The 17,438-nt window shown below is 36.3% G+C and overlaps 1 protein-coding gene across 1 annotated transcript in view; it reads right to left on the bottom strand.

The window, feature by feature from the left end:
• The window catches only part of SLC26A7 (solute carrier family 26 (anion exchanger), member 7), a 61,741-nt gene extending 46,205 nt beyond the window's left edge, over positions 1 to 15,536 (bottom strand). The window contains exons 1-2 of the mRNA XM_010190451.1: positions 15,180 to 15,536; positions 3,838 to 3,948 (exon numbers count right to left, since the gene is read on the bottom strand). Of these exons, the coding sequence (XP_010188753.1) occupies positions 3,838 to 3,948; positions 15,180 to 15,372 (304 nt within the window). The 5' untranslated portion in view covers positions 15,373 to 15,536. The remainder of the gene's footprint in view (positions 1 to 3,837; positions 3,949 to 15,179) is intronic.
• Between the last annotated feature and the right edge of the window lie 1,902 nt (positions 15,537 to 17,438).

Below are 17,438 nucleotides of genomic sequence, written 5' to 3'. Positions count from 1 at the left end.
TACCACTTTCCCTGGGAGATTATTCCAATGTCTGATTGATCTCATGGTTAAAAAATTTCTTCTGGAGTTCAATCGGAATCTCTCCAGAAGCAATATGTGTCCATGACACAAAAATCTACACTCTAATAAAAGGAGGCAGAGCAAGTTTAATGGCAAATAGATAAATAAGGATGATAATTCAATATTAAGACACATAAACACATCATGCAGAGCTCCAAGAGCATGAGAAATGTCCTACTGTGTTAGACCAAAGGTCCATCTTGCCCAGTACTCTGTCTCTAGCTGTGGCAATCAGAGGTGTCAGGGAACACACAAAAGCCTGGCCAGTTTCTGCAGGCCATTCTCTTCATAGTCTCCTAGCATCCATAGCTGTTCTGTTAGGGAAGTACATTCTTATATGGCTCTTTTAGATTTTGTTTATAGACTAGCATCCATGGATTTGGCAAATCTCTGTTTGAACCTGCTTGTATTTTCTGTCTCCACAATGTCCTCTGGGAGCAGGTTCCACAAGTTCAACATCTGCTGTTGTATATTTTTTAATCTATGCTTTCAAAGTCTTTTTAAGTAATCTCTCACTAGTTTCACTGAGCTCTCCTTATTTCTACTGTTGCAGGACCTGGTGAATACAGGTCTACTTTCATCTTGGCCTTCATAGAGTAAACCTCCCAGCATTAACTCCTTGGGAACCTACCAGGGACATGTCCACCCTGAAAAATGACCAACAAGTCCTGTGTTTTACTTCTTATCCATTAACCTGCTAATAATTAATAAAAGAACTTTTCTTGTATCACAAGGACAACTTAGTTTCTTTAGTAACCTTCAGTGTGGAACCTTATCTGTAGATGTTTGACCATTCTGATATCTCATATTCAAAGTATTTCCTTTTGCCACGTGCTTACTGACACTCATACAGTACGCTAGGAGGTTAGTGATGTAGGATTTTCCTTTAGAGGAATCATATTAACTCCTTTTCAACAGACTCTAATTATGCATGTTTTTAAGCAATCTTATTTTTTATTATAGTCTATAATAATAGGGGTGCAGAACAGGTCTGCAGTTCCCAGGATTCCCTCCAGAGCCCATCTGACAGATGAAATTATGATGGTAACTTGCCAGTCCTGTGGTCTTATTACAGAATATCTCTGTTACACCTTTGTCAGAAAGGTCTCCCATTAGTTTCTTTTCCAGCTTTCTGATTTTGGTGTATTTAAAAAAACTTAATTACCAGTTTGATCATCGTCTCCATGGCACTTTTCAAATTTCCTTTGTTTAGCCTTCTAATCTTCCTGAATATATTTGACCTACCACATTTTGTGGCTTTCCTGCTCACCTCATTTTGTCAAGCTTTCCAATTTTCAAGTGCCAAACTCTTCCCTAGGCAATATCCTTAATTTTACTGTTTAAGTAATGAAGGATTTCTTGGATCACATTTTCATTTTTGTATCATGATATACATTTTACCTGGGCCTATAATACATTTTTTTCAAGCAGCATTCAGGATAGTTGTAGGTATTTTACTTTTCAGATTGCTTTTTTTTCTTTTAAACCTGTTCTCTCATTACCACCTAAAAAATAATTACTTAACAATGGATTTGAAAACAGTTTACATAAAGTTCTATCTAAAATCAAAGATCTATATCTGGTATTATAACAGATAAAGCTGTCTCAGAGGTTGTTCCAAGATCAAATATACCAGAAAAGAAGTCAAGAAGAACGTATAGGGGTTAGTTGCTCAGGTGAGTAATCTTTTAAGGTAGACCAGCTGTGTCACAGAAAGACATTTCAAGTGAGTAAAAGTTGACAGAACAGGGCCATTGATGAATTTTCCATTTAATGCTAAAATAACTGACTTCACTAACACAGAGCACTTTTACAGCCTATAAACATATGGAGAGCTCCGCTGATCTTACAGAAAGTGCTGGTAGGAGAAGAAATTGTCACCAATGTACATGAGGAATTACAGAGCATTCAGGGGCCTGAGGCAGGTGGTATAGCTCCAGTTCAGCCTGCACACCATAATGCCTTAACTGATGCTGGGGGAGGAGTGCATGGGACATTTCTACTCGAAGGATCAACAGCATATCTCACATACATTTATCTAAAAACATCTTTATGACTGCGAGAGAACTGTCTTGTTATCCTTTTTTCTTAAGATTAAATTCCAGAGTAGACACCTGTGAAAGGAACACGTTTCCACACTAGGGACTGTGCTGGCACTTGTGGCCATGGATCTCTGGGCTTCTGAATGGCATTCTCCCCCAAGCATCAGACTTTGGTTCTTGTACTTACCCATTTTATCATCTGTTTTCATTACTAGAATTTATGTCAGACAGATACTTACTTATTTACTTTCTTATATATGTTCATATCTCCTGTGTGACCTAGTTTAGGTGATCCTGCCCTGGCAGGGGGGTTGGACTGGATGATCTTTCGAGGTCCCTTCCAACTCCTAATATTCTGTGATTCTGTGATATGAGGGATATTTGTCTTCCTAATTATCTTACACTAAAAAACTACTGACAATACACTGCTAAATAATTCATTTTTTAATATATTTAATGAAAAAGGATTTTTTAAAAAGTATACTAATCTCTTGTGACACTCTACTCAAGTGTCACAACTGTTTTCCAAATTCTAAATTTTCACCTTTTTTTTGAATGCTTCTCTTTCTTACAGGAGCTGAGTACATTCCATCACTCATTACAGCATGAAGTTGCTAACAGCATCCACAGATCCTTCTCAGGCATCAAAAGGCTAAATACTTTCTGTGTCTTTAGGGAAAACAAACTCAGCTTTCCTTTTGCTGTAAGACAAGTTATAGCTCTTCAGCAATTCTTAAAGATTTAACTGAATATTTATGAACAAAAATGGTGCTCAAATCGTGTGGCTAACTTCTTATGAGAACACTTGTTAGTGCATACACTTGAGCAAACAGATTCTGCAGAGTTGATTTTGTGTGTGATTACTTGGAATCATCTTTCCTTCTTTCAGGAGTGTTTATACTCAAGGAAAACATACCTCCTTTCTACTTAAATTCTATGATGACCACAGAGGCTGCTTCCCTTTACCCTGTCCTACCATGACTTATGACTGGGTCTGTCTCATCCTTCCTGAAAACTTCAGAGGCCTCTGAGTGCCCACTCCTGCACACCAAAGAATTTGTGGTTCAATCTCTTGAGTATCCTTCCCAACTTCCATCTATAACTTATGATCCTTGTAGTCAGAAACAGAGCATTTGCCAACCTATTAGGAGATCAGAGCCAGGGATTAGGTAGTCAGGGAAAACGTTTTGCTGCCTACCTAATTGCTCTGCAAATGGACAGAAGTTGTACTGAACTCATTGGGTGAACCTCTGGCTTTAATACAATAGCAAATAACAGGCACAGAAAGCTCTTTTTTTTTCTTTTTCTCTGAGAAATGCAGGGTTTGTGTTTTGGACAGGTGAGAAGTAATGTGCTTTCTCTATGGTTTAAGAAGCAGCCGAGACTTTTTCTTTCCTGTTTGCATATATCTCATTGGCGGAGTCCTTTGTTAAAACCTTAGCCTGAAGCAGACTTCTAAAGTAGAGTTAAAATAAAAAAGCCCTTAGTAAACTACATTTACAAAGGAAGTGTCAATGCAATATTAAATTATAATGGCAGGAGTAACTCCAATATTTTCTTAATGAGGCTCTTTAAAGTACTTGAACTGGCAAAAAATAGTTGTAAAAAGAATCACAAAAAACATCTTATTTCTGTTTAGTCTTACATAATTTTTCTTCCATTGATCTTATTAAAAAAAAAAGTTCAGTTTCAAATTCCTTATTTCTGAAAATTTTTTTACCAAATAGACACTTACCTGTTGCAACATGACGTCCCATTCCAAATATGGCATAAATAATTACAGGGAAGAAAGAGCCATATAAACCAAAGACTGGATGGACTGAAGACAGAACTGCAAAGGCCAGCCCTACAGAAAGTTAAATGAAATTACTTCACTATATGAAGATAAAACTGTTCTGCATTCAATTTTTTTTAAATGAGGAGACATCTACAATTCTATTAAAAGCACAAAAAAAGTGCACCTCCATTTACAAAAACCTAGAGCATAAGTCAAATACTGTACGATGAGGATCAGGAACAAACAGATCACAGATAAAATCTATGGCATTAGCTACGGTGTTTCCAAGTTATCTCCATCAATGGTTCCAAACTTTTTAAAATAGTCCTCACAGGAGAAGGCAGCACCATTTCGCCCCCATCCTCACAGACATGGGTTTGAGACTGCCAGATCTCCAAGTGGTCAGACGGTTATTTCTTGCAAACAGTTCAAAACATGTAATTTTGGTTTGGATGGAGCCACTTCAGGCTGTTTTCCTCCAACTTCTTAAACAAAAAAGTATTCCAGAGTTCATTGCCTTTAGGTGCCTGGGTTTTTTAATCATTTGAATATTAACTTTTTTTTCATTACATAAAGCTGTTGGTCCAGAAACAAAGTATTTGACTTTCCTGTTGAGATGGAGAACAAACTGAATTGGTTAGGATTTAGCTTTGCAGGCTCGCTAGTTAACATCATTGCTTAGCTATAGTGGACAGCATCCACCTTTTTCATAGAAAGTCTCAGAATATACCAAGAAATAATTTTTTAACATTTTTTAAGAAACATTCCTGCAAAAGCAGCTTTGGTTGCTGTTCAAATTTAGATACCTAAGATAGCAAGCAAATCTGCATTGACTTCTTGCAAGTCAGCAAAAAGGACCACGCTTCAGACCAGCAACCTCTGCTGCCATTACACTTCTTTTATTTTCTCCTAAATACTAAGAGTAGAAGAAATTGCCCAGGAGACTTCCTCCATATGTCTTGGTGAATACCTTGCCATGCAGTAGGGAAGACAGGATTGGCTTGTGTAACATACCAGGTGCCTTTCCGAAGTCCATCTTCAGCCTTAGTGACCAGACTAAGCTAGTCTGTATGTGTGTGTTTATTGGGGGAATGTCCACACATGGTCTATGGAATAGAGCTGCCTTCTGTGTACATTTGAAATCTCCAAAGAAATTAAATACGTAGGATTCATTGTTCTCACCAAACTTTCCTGACCACTCCAGAAAGCATTTTTTTTATCGGAAGCACTGGTTTATATAGTTTTAATATATGGAGAGTGCCAAAGACTATCTCTGCTTATAGGTTTTCAGTGGCAATTCAGAACATTTTGATTCAAGAGATCTCTTCTTGAATTTGGCTTTGAGTGTGTGACAAAGAGTAGATGGTGAGGGGAGGCAATAAATTACCAAAAGCCTAAAAGTGTCAAGTTCTCTATGAACAGACAAGGGCTAGTAGTTCACCTAGAACATTTTTTAGAAAAACATCACGGTGAAGATATTGCTGAGATGGATCTTACACAGATCATCTTCATCCACACTGTGCTCAGCAAAGCACCATCATCAGTTATGACTTGGAAAGGAGAGGACATATTTTAAAACATGTCTGTTTTAGAACTTTGATGCTTTTTTTAAAAATAGAAATGGACTTCATTGCTCTTTTGCCCTTTAATTAGAATATCTACTGGTCATCAGTTCTGCTTTTTTCTCTTTTTTAGCACACTATTATCACGAACCAGGAAGATCTTTAAAAGTAAATCATACAATCTACATCTATGTTCACATGATCAATAGATGTAAAAGATGATTCTGACCCACGAACAACACCCTTTTTTTCCCCCTTTCACAGGTAGACCTTTCACGATCTTTTTGTATTAAAATGTTAGAAGTGGTGTCCCATTGTTTTCACAGTGAGGTCATGGCAGTCAGGACACAACTAAAATTACCAGCCTTTGACTCTAGTCCTGGCTCAGTTTGTCAGCTTTTTGCTCCCATTACTGAACCATGTCAATTGTGGGCAAGAGCAGAGAGGCATTGTAAAACAGAATTAGTAAAGACTTCAGGCTTTCTGATTAGGCATATAATGTTCTAAGGTTCAAATACTTTCAAAGATATAATCAGTAGTATATTCCTGTTCATTTTGTTAATTTTCATATTAAACTTCACTACAATGCATTCCATATGCTCAAGAACTAGTCAAAAGACAGGAAACATTATTTTAGGTTTTTTCATTCCAAACAGTAATAATACTCAAAAGAAATAGGTCATGAAATAAGGATCCTACATAATCTTCACTGGTAATATGGAGAAGCACCCATGGCAGTGACTTTAAGGTTTTCAAATAACAATATAAATTCCAGGGAAAGAAATGCAAACAAAGAATGAACAGTAAGTTCAGATACAGCCCATTAATATTGTGGTTCTTTGTTTTAACAACCTCCTTATCATAAGACAACATTGTGCTACACAGTTTCATTGAAAGCCATGCTCCCTTATTAGCACCAGATGCATAACAATCTTCTGGCATACTGCACTGAAAAGCAAAAGATGTTGCACCACTGATGGTAAGGGTCAAATGCAGATAACTGCAAAATAACAAGCTTGATACAAATAAGAACAAGGCCACGTTCTACCATAGGAGAAAGATCTCCATTTAAGTTGACAGTTTCTGCCAATTAGTGCCAAAACTACAGCAATACAAAAATATTTTACATAGAGCTATGAATCATCAGTGTATGGTCAACTATTTAACAGTTTTCTGCTTCTGGAAGTATGCTCATTATACATACATCTGTTCTGAGGAAAGCTGTACCATGTCTTTTTGAAATATGATACATAAGCCAAAAATTTAAATGAAGACATGGGAAAAGTAGTAAGTCTGCAATTAATTTGAGGACTTTCAAAATTTGTATCATTTACTGTTGAGTGTGAAAAGTTATAAATTTAAAAGTTTTTCTGCTAATGAATATATTCAAATAACTTTTTGTTATTGTAACATTTTAATCTTAAGCATGACGATAAAGATGCTCAGACCCCAAGTTTAGGGAACCCAAAATGACACCAATACATCTCATCCTGCTAAAAATGCAGTTGTGGTCACTCTCTAATGCTTTAGAAAGAGACAATTTCTCCCTTTGTTCATGAAGCTGAATTATGTAATAAGAAAGGTATTTCCTGTAGATGACCTAAAATGTAGAATTAACACACATGAATCCCTCTTGGAGAACCAACAAAACAGACACTCAAAGATTCATGTAACAGGTTTTAATTTATAACTCCAGGATAGATATCTTTTACTGAAAAGAAAATAAACAAAAACAAAAACAAGCCCCCAAAACAAAAACAAAAAACCCACCACAAACAAACAAAAAACCAAATTGTCATAGAAAACATTTTTAATATAATTCAGAACAATTTTCCTATATAAACCTACAGTTCTGGAAGATTCTTTGACACTGGCTTGTTAAAAGCTATTACCACAAAATGATCCTTCAGAAATAACGGCATTTGCCTCCAAAATTTCGAAAGCTCAGTATCAGTTGTCTCAATGGTGCACACATACACCTCATGCTTACAAGATCTCTGTTTCCTAATGACACTGACTCCCCCTAATGCTGGGGCTACATATGTGGATTGTACTTTCTGGCTGACTTATTTAAGGACAGAGAGCTTAAAATAATTCCTTAGCTCTCCTGCTTTTAGAAGCCTGAAGTAAATGAAGAATGTAAAAGCAAGATGGGAGGACAGATTCTGAAAAAGTACCATAAATCTTTTGGAGACCACACAATACTGAGCTAGTTACCATTCTCTCTTTTTTGAAGGATGCTTCAGTGCAGTTCCTTCCCCTGAAACTGTCTCCTTCAGTCTGGTGAGAACTAAGCATCTCAGCCATATTAGTCATAGTGCCTGAATTCACAGTATTTCACAGTATCTGAAATGCAGCTCTCCCAGTGTACCACAACACCTACTTCAAAGGTATATTTGAGAAAAGCACTGTTCTATTCTGACACTTCGCAGATCTCCAGATACTGACATTTGTATCTTGATGTTCAAAAGAAACAATATGCAAGTACTATGGCAGAAAAAACAAGTGAACTGTGTGACTCATTTATGAATTATTTATTTGAGATAGCTTGACCCTTCTGTACATAAAAAAAAAGGCTTGAATACACTCAAAAGAAAAAACAGACAGAAAAAAATCTAGTCTTTTCTTTTAATGGAGCTCCTGGAAAAAAGCTATGACTCTTTTGCAAATAATCAGAGATTAAATGTTTAGACCTCTTTATGATTAATTTGACACAATATCTAGACACCACAGAGATTTTATAAACCATTATACTGAGAATTCTGTGAACTATTATACACGGGTCAGTCATACCTGAAGAAGATGGCCATATCCAAAGTAACATTAAAGAGGCATTTTGAAACTGGATTATAGGGAAATTCCTGTGCATCTCAGTAAGAATAAATAGAGAATGAATACCATAAGAAGGTTCTGGCAAGCAGGTAACTATGAGTTAGTCTTTTGAGAAGCATCAGTGCTGTGGAGAAACAAAGACTGATCATGACTGATGGTAGACCTTAATCAAGGTAAACTGGACTTTTTGAAACCCATGAAAATGGAATCATTTTTGACAAATTGGTGGCCAAGGATCTCAGCACTAAGAGTTTTCTTGATCTCTCTGATCTGAAAGATTATAGGTGAACTAACTTCTTCTTCCTTCAGGGAATCAGCTTGGCCCAGGTTTCTCAGTCTCTGTCCATGGTGCTCAGGCATCCCCAGGTGCAGGGATGGACATCTGCACAGCTTATCTGCTCATACTAAGGCAAGTGTATCTGGACATTAGGCTCCAAAGGATTGAGAGGTCATTCAGCAGCTGAATTCACATTCCCAGTAGTCTGTCAGACAGGTCTGTATTAGCACATGTGTAACTTGGAAGAATTTTAATAGACATTAGAAATGAAATATTGCACGCACAGCAGCATTTCTCTGCTGGAAAGTTACATAAATATGAAACATTGCCCTACACATACTTACTAACATGCTACATTTCATGATTAGCTTACATCATTATTTGTATGGGAGAACTATAACAGAGTTCAGCTGGACATTCTCTTCCACAAATCATTTATGAACTACATGGATTCTCCAATGCATTCTCTAGGAGATTTTTCTAGCTTTGTTTCCAGATGTGTTTATTCAATTTCATCTACACATGCTATTTGTATGCCAGATATATATTTACAAGACAGCTCTACCCCTTAATAAAATTATTAGTTCCAGTTAGTCAGCTCAGAGTATATTTATGTCTACATTTATGGTCAGAACCTGAAAAAAAACCCCAACCCTGCAACCATCACCCTTGAGAAGACACAGCTGAATTTCCTCCATGAAAACCTAAAAAAACCCAATATATAAGTTTTTGGCATCATGCCTTCCAAAACACTGGGCACCAGTTCTGGAATGCATGAAGGCCATACAGTTCATTTTTCTAATGGCAAGGTCTCCAGCCAGTGTTAGCGAATTAGTTCTTCAGCAGTAAATCCAGCTTGAGATTAAATTAACTTTAATTAGAAAATACAAAGCACACCAATACTCCATGACTTATTACAGGGTTTGCAGAATTAAAAAAACATTCGGCAGGAATAACAATACTGATTTCTTCAGATGCCATCCTCATATTTCACTTTTAGAGGAAATACATCTTAAGGGCCCTCTACCACTTCAAAATAGCAGTCCACCAAAACCCGCTTGAGTCAAAGTATATCTTGGTCATGAAAGGTCATAGGAAAGGCAGCAAATGTATAACACTACATATAAACTCTATATGAAGTATATCCATGTGCTACATGACTACAAAATATGTTAAAAAAAATTATGAACACTGTCATAGTCCCAAATCTGAAAGCCCAAATCTTATATCCTCATGCTTCCACATGGACAAATTTTGAGTATATGCAGAATAGCACATGGAGAGCTCTTTATTTCAAAACAAATACCCTAATGTTTATGAATCCAGCCAAATACCGGGAACTAGCAAGATAAAGATTGGATCCAGAAATACAGTTCTAAACTTCTCAGGTTTTTTGAGCAGTGGCAGATATTGGAAAGAAACATAAACTTAAGAAGGAACCCCCTTGTGCCCTGTGTTTTGTTCCCTCTTATGAGGGGCAAACGTAATTTAGTACACCTATGATTGGAATTATGTGATAAGGAGATACATTTTCTTGTCCCAGTAATTTAATGGAATATTTTTAGAACTACTTTCGATTTTAAGGCCAAACATATTCATGCTACTCTATACTCATTTGTTCATGTGCTGCAACTGTCATTTACTTTACATGTCTTTCCCGTGTAAAATCCTTCTCAGATTTTAATTAATCTCACCAAGCCATTTAAGTCTTGTCCCAAATAAAATCTTTGCTTTCCTGGTGCTCCTAGTCTTTTCTTCTACTGAAGTTTGAAATAATCTTTCATGAATAGAAGTGACAAAAATTACACACTATATTTCAGATAATGAATCAACACTCAGCACTACCTGTGGTCATCAGCTTCTTTGCAGCTCCTAACCCACCTAACAATACTTTTTTTTTTCAATTAGGCTAATTATTTTCCAGCAAAACATTAAAACTACCCCTAACTGAGAGTATTAGTGGAGTTGTCTTTAGAATGCATATCAAGATCTGAAGCAAAACTCACTAACTGTCCTGGAGTCTTCCTTCAGAACTGGTTAGCGGAACCAAACACTCTGGTATCTTTTGCTGCTATCAATGCAAATATAATTTTATTATAATTAAAAGGAAATACACCACTATTGCTTGCACCTAGTCCAGTCCCTTATCTGCAATGTAGACTTGTAACTCAAATACAACACTATACTCACTATGATCCAGTCATAGAATATCATTCCAAATTTGACGGAATCATCAAAGGTTACCGGGTCTGCAATGTCACTTATTTACTCTTTCAGAACCCCAACACAATGATTACTCATCTCAGCCCTCGATCTGAGTGTTTCATTTTCTGTGTTTAACCTCAGTTACATATCCATGTGCTTGACCAAATCCCATGGGAAAAGTCATCATCCTTCAGGAAAACTGAGACAAAGGACTAATTTTGTACTGAGGCTTCAGTTTAGACCAAATGCTTAAGCAGAAAGTACCATGTCTTGTTTTCTCCTCTTTTTTTTCCTAAGGATGAAAAAACATTTTCAGGTTTGGGGTTTTTTAGAAGGGTCAAACTCAGCTCCGACGTTGGACATTTGTAGTAGTAGCAAACAATTGAAACTTGTAGTCTTTGCACCATAAACTGTCAATATAGTACTGCATGAATAATTTTTGTGTTTCAAGCAAAACCTTTGTTTTAGCCCAATTTCAATATGGAGAGAAAAAAGCAGATTAGGCATTTATGAGACATCTAACAATTGAATTTGTGTGTATGGGTGAAAAACACAGAATGAAACAGGAAGAAAAACCTTCATATGATGACTGTTGATGAGGCATTAATAGATTTTAAAGGGAAAGGAAAGAGAGCAATGAAGTGCTAGTCCAAGAAGCAAATTAAGGATTTATTTGTTAATTTAGAGACATCTTGCTCTAGTCTATCAATAACAGATTTTTGAGAAACACAAATGAATTAGGTAGTGATTACCAAAATGTGAAAGCTCAAGTTTCTTAACTGTCTATGTAAGTATATGGCAAACTTCAAGACTGGGTGACAAAGTTTGTTTTAGATTCAAAGATTATTTTTCTATCTTAGGTAAGAATAAGGATTCTATGTCTGAAAAATAAGGTGTTGAGTTCTGTGTTATTAAATGTTAGTTGGTACTAATATTAAAAGACAGTTGGAACTTATGAAGCCTAGTTTCTTTTACTGGCTTTGACTCACAGTTGACTGACTTTGCAGTCTGAGACTGCACAAGCTCCAACAGAATATTTCTCATAATTAGTGCCTTTTTTTTTTAACACAGATTATCTAATGCCCAACAAGGTATGAGTTTCTATTATCACTTTTTAGAACTTGTAGGGTTTGTTTCCACAGGCCATTTTTATAAAATTTGTAGAAACATAATTGTCTCTGACATGTCCTTCTCCCTCTTCTGTGGAATTAGATTAAGGACACCACTATTAGAGGACACATACAGAGACCATACAAGTATAGTCTCAACAGGTAAATAGGACAGAAGACTTCAGAAGTGAATTTTGGGACTTATTAATTGAGATGAACTTGTCATTTATAGCAGACAATGAAACAACTACTGGGACACTTGGAGAATGACTGTTTGGGTCCATGCCTTTCCTTCCTATCTTCCTACACCTCTTGGTCTCCTCTCCCCCACTCCAGTACTGGATCCTTTCATTATACTGAATGTGATTGATCAGTTTTTGCTGAATGGTCAAATATGACTTGAGAATGTTTTAAACAGGCTTCAAAAGCACTTGAAAAGCAGCATCAGAAGATTCACTGCCTGCAGAAATAATTACACCATTTCAATTGATTCTTTAATAATTATTGTATTCTTTATTGGATAACATAGTGAGAGAGTAAGGATAACACCTGAGGCACAAAGCATATGGTTTTACCTTATCTCAGTGTTAGGCAAGGTAACAGCTCACCTTCTAGAGATCCATTTCTTCCACACTGCACATGGAAGTAAAGACAATTACATACTCAGGTAGCATGTCTCTCCTGTACACCATTCCTAGACTCTGCCACCACAGGACAGTTTCTAGTTTATGTATGTCATGATGGAAGACATTTAAAACTAAACTGCTACATGAACTCAACTGTTTCAATTTTCAAGGTATTTTACAGGAGTTTGAAGGCTTAAGTCACACTTAGAAACCAACAGTTTTGACTCTGAAAATCAGCAGATGAATGGTAGTAACTCTTTAAAACTTTACCCAAAATAAAAGATGGCATAAGAACAGCTATTCTGAACTATCCTCTACCTTTATAAAAGACTTTTTGGGACCAAATATTATCTGTACAGATTGATTGCTGATATTTCTATTAATTTGCTCTTTTGTTTTTCAAACTTAGAGCACAGACATTAATAACTTGCTATTGCACAGGAATTCTCCAGAAACAATGTCTGAAAACTCTGTGAGAAGCTGTTATGAGCATTATCTTTGTTACAGTCACTATGACACACTGTAACAGTCACTATAATAGTGACTTTCCTCTTCCCTTCCTTCCTTTACAAAGGAAAGACAGCTATACCATCTAAAATTTAGATTAGAAGTTGGAACGTGGTCATATTACACCAAATCAGAGCAGTTGTCAACCTGAATAGTTTGAACATGACCAATGCCAGATGAGTAAGAGATCCCACAGTGGGAAATTGTGAAAAACACAGCTCAGTTGGAAGGTCCATCTTAATTATTCTCAAGCTACTCAGCTGCTTTCTACCCTGTTGTATGCAGCTTTCAGCACTCAGAAAGCTGTTGCACACAAATACAACTGCAGATTTTTCCATATACTTCCATAACTCAACTTTATTTCCATGTACTTGAATTTAGTTAAACAAGTTACTTCAACACCGAATGACACTGCACTCTGCATGTCAGTTACCACTGGTTAATATTTTTTTCCTACCATTGTTAGATTTTTCTGCCTTTGATTTTACTACCAAACTTCTTGTTTTATTTTGTGGGTGGAAGGAAACAGACACAATAAGACCTCTCAAAAACTGAGGTCTTTTTCCCTTCATGCTATATAACAAATAAAACTTTCAATTTTCTTGTAAAACCCTCACTGTGAAAGCACTAAATGATGGTCCAGGTAACGGGAAGGCTTACAATGCTAGGAAAAGAGCTAACACAAGCAGGCTCTAGATAAATATCTTGTGTTCAAGTTAAAGCAACACAAACATGATAACTAACTTTTCTTTTCCATGCTCTAAAACCATTCTGAAATCTGGAGAAGCAGTGAGGAGAGAGAAAGCAAAAATTGGTCAGCAAGAGGGAAGAGTTTCTATACATTTGTTTTTAAACAGCATAAAATAAAGATAAAATTATTTCTAGATTACATAAAAATAATCTAGAAAAACAAAACCAACATTTTCTGTCTTCACCGGATCTTTCTATATTTATCTGTTACACTAAATTACTTCTTGGTACAGAACTCAAAAAAGAAAATCCTGGGTAAAACCACCAGCAGTGCAGAACTGCTGTTTAATTAAATATTTTTTGATGAATTTCAACATACTGTTATTAGCAGCATTTTAATTACAATTGTATACGCACATACCAGTGAAATTAGATACTTTACAGTGTTATGGTATTCAGGTTCTTAAATCATGCCAATGCAGATGTTCCTAATTACTTTAAAAGCACTAATACTTATACAAACTGGTTGTTTCCAGCTCCAGCATAATTCAATTAAAGGAGTGCTTATAATATAACAACATGAATGATAGTTAAATATAGCTAAAATGGGAAACTGTTAAGAAATAATACATATAGTTTACATAAAGGAAGGAGTTAAAGTCCATTTGAGGTAGATAAGCTGTGATTTGCCTGAGACAAATAAAAAGTATTACCAAAAGAAGGTGACAGTATCAAAAACACATAAAAAACTGACTAAGGCATTTATTTCCCAGTAGCAATCACTTTACAAACCCAGATTATTGAGACTTAAGGTTTCTGCAGGTTGCTGTGCAGGTTTTTTGGGGGGAAGTTCTTCCTTTTTTTTGTCTTTTTGAGCTGCCAAATGGAGTCTAGCTCCACCCCTACATTGTATAGCTGCTTGAAAAAAGACATGGTAGGTAAGGTAATACAGCATTAAATCAGCACAGAAGCTGAAGTACACACAGAAAGTTGTTAATTGTTCCTGCTGCACTCCAGGCTTTTACAGGTAACAGTATAATGCCAATGTTTACTCCAGAACAGTACGTCTTAAAATGCAATTATCATGTAGCTATAGTTTGTTTTCCTTGTGAAATAGGGAAAGGCCGTCATTTAACCAATAAAACACTGTATATAACCACACTGTGTGAGTAGGGTTACCAGTCACTTGTCTCCTACATTAAGTCTTAAAAAAATTATCAAAGAGGTGGGATATAAAATAAAGTTCCAGCTTTCAGAAATTAGCCACAATAACACAAGGCATTTCTATCCACATTTGCACATCCGCTGTATACACATAATACTATATGTTTTTCCATATATTTTAAATCACCATTAGATATATATGCATGTCTTTGTTTTAACCAAAGCTTTAAGATAATATTAAACAAGAAAGAAAGAAATAAAAATTACAACCAGACCAATTCAGCATGACCAGGTTTCAAAATGTGAATCTGAAATGAGTTAACCATACCTTGAGTCACCTGTTGGATGGCCAGCATCATCCCAGAAACTGTATCAGGAATCAAATTTTCCTTCCAGTTGTAGACAGGCACCCAGTTCAAGATGGGCAGTCTTCTGATACACCAGACTTTGATATCTTCAAAGCGAATAGCCTGAATCTTCCTCCAGACTGCACTTCTTTTCCTTTTTGCTCCTGTCATCATTTCTCAAAAAGCAGTAGCTCTTTCAGAAGAGCACACGGTTGAGGAATCACCCCGATCTGTGTCAGTCCCCAGTTTCCTTCTGAGATTTTGCAGTACCAAAACTACAGAGAAAAAAAAAATAACAGAAGCACTTAAGATATCTGCAGCTGCTCTCTAACATACTCAATAAAAACACTTACTAAACACTTCAGTCATATAAACAGCTACATGAAATGCAAGAACCATTTACAGCAAAGATCACATTTTCTGCTTTTTGCAAAAATTTGGTCTAGTCTCACATTAGTTTGTGATTCTTTCCAGTAACCTCCCGCTTTATATTCCCTGTAATGCTTGTGCTTTTGGCATCAGTCCAATGGCAAAATGAGGTATTACTGGGTGTGTGTGCGATATAGGCTGGGCTATGCTAATAGGAGCGGAAAGTGCCCAGCTGAGCAGGCATCTCCCTGCCAAGCCCAGGAGAGCAGCTATTCCTCTCCTGGGGTGAGCTTTTCTGGCCGTGGTCAGAGGGCATGAAGTCCTCAGTAACCCTGGTGCTGGCAAACATGGTTTATTCCATCAATGTTTTGTCTTCTAAATGACAGAAAGAAAAAAGCTTATTTGTGTAGAAAATGCAGAACATCAGGTAGCAATAAGTCCTGCTGTAAACACACACAGATTCTCTCTGTAGGCTTGAGCCTCAGATTTAAGAATAACAAGCCCAAAGTCAGTGTAGGGCTGCAAGCTCTCAGCTCCGGGTGGGAAGTGCCAATAACACTCATGACAATCCTTCCTCCAAGCTACTCCCTTCTGCGCTTGGCAGTCCACCCAGCAAAGGTTCCCTCCACGAAGACAGTTCAACAAGTGACTTCTGATCTTGTAATACTGTCATGCACCTTGTGTACCATACAAAGTGCTCAGACACAAAGTGATAACAGCATGAAAGAGCTTTAAATGTCAAGATATTTAAATGCCTTGCCTGACATGAAGCAGGGACACAGTGGCATTCTTCTAAGTTTTTTGTGTCTCTGGATGGCAAAGCAATTTAAATTAAAATATAAGATCCATCACATGGGTGAAATATCTTCCTAATAACTATTCTTCAATAAGCAACAAAAATATATTTATTTTTAAAATATTTATTTTTTATTTATATAAATTAATTTACATTTTATTGTTTAGATTAAGATTAATAAAATTGAAGCACTGTCTATCCAAAACAGCTTTAGAAAAATGAGACTTTGTTCCAAATGCAAAAGGGAAAAAAGCATAAGGTCAAATGCATTACGGTTCATTCTACTGAGTGACATTAAGGTGGTGTCCACTGCTGTATCTCTTAGAAGTACAAAGGGAAAAAATGAAAAAAAAAAACAAAAAAGCAGGAAAAAATTCCTTAAGACAGACCCTCACTTTTGATTATTCCATGCATAATTATTCTTTGCCTTGCCCATCCTTTAACCATGTACACCTTTTAATGAACAGAGGAAACACACAAGACATGTTTACCTTACTTCTGTTCACTGGAATAAACCTTGAGGCATTGATTCCATTCTTCATGTGTGTGTTTTGTGTGTGTGTGTGCACCCCTGTTTTTAGACTGAAAGTGCAGTTCATGGACTTAAGAACTGAGGCTTTGATGGCTGCCAAGTGTTTTACAACACAGGCTTTTCCCAACCTTCAGTTATTAGAAGGACAGGAATCCTACTAGCATAATTTACTACAGAGACTTACTCAGCTGTCAGGGGCTGCTTAGTTTTGATAAAATGTTCAGTGCCTCTGACTTAATGGCATTTACTGGGGAAAAGGTAAGATACATTTCTACACTCATATATGTACGTACAAAAATGTACTCAAATTCTGGTACTTGTGTAATAGAGATTAATCCCTTTAAAAATAAATCATGGTTCACTAGAACAGTAGAAGCTCTGAATATTCTAAAACAGTAAAAAAAAATATGAAAGCAAAGAACCCTCTCTAAACACACAAGAACATACTCTCCATTCTTCAAACTTCTCATATCAAAATACTGAAGCTGTTTGAAAAAGTCTGTAATTGAGATTTTCCCACCTCATATTTGCAGAGTCAGTAAA

The sequence above is a fragment of the Mesitornis unicolor genome, unplaced genomic scaffold (genome assembly GCF_000695765.1).
Source record: "Mesitornis unicolor isolate BGI_N332 unplaced genomic scaffold, ASM69576v1 scaffold11818, whole genome shotgun sequence".
NCBI classification, from domain to species: domain Eukaryota; kingdom Metazoa; phylum Chordata; class Aves; order Mesitornithiformes; family Mesitornithidae; genus Mesitornis; species Mesitornis unicolor.
Note: the sequence above shows the minus strand (reverse complement) of the source record. Positions and strands in the feature narration are given on the sequence as shown.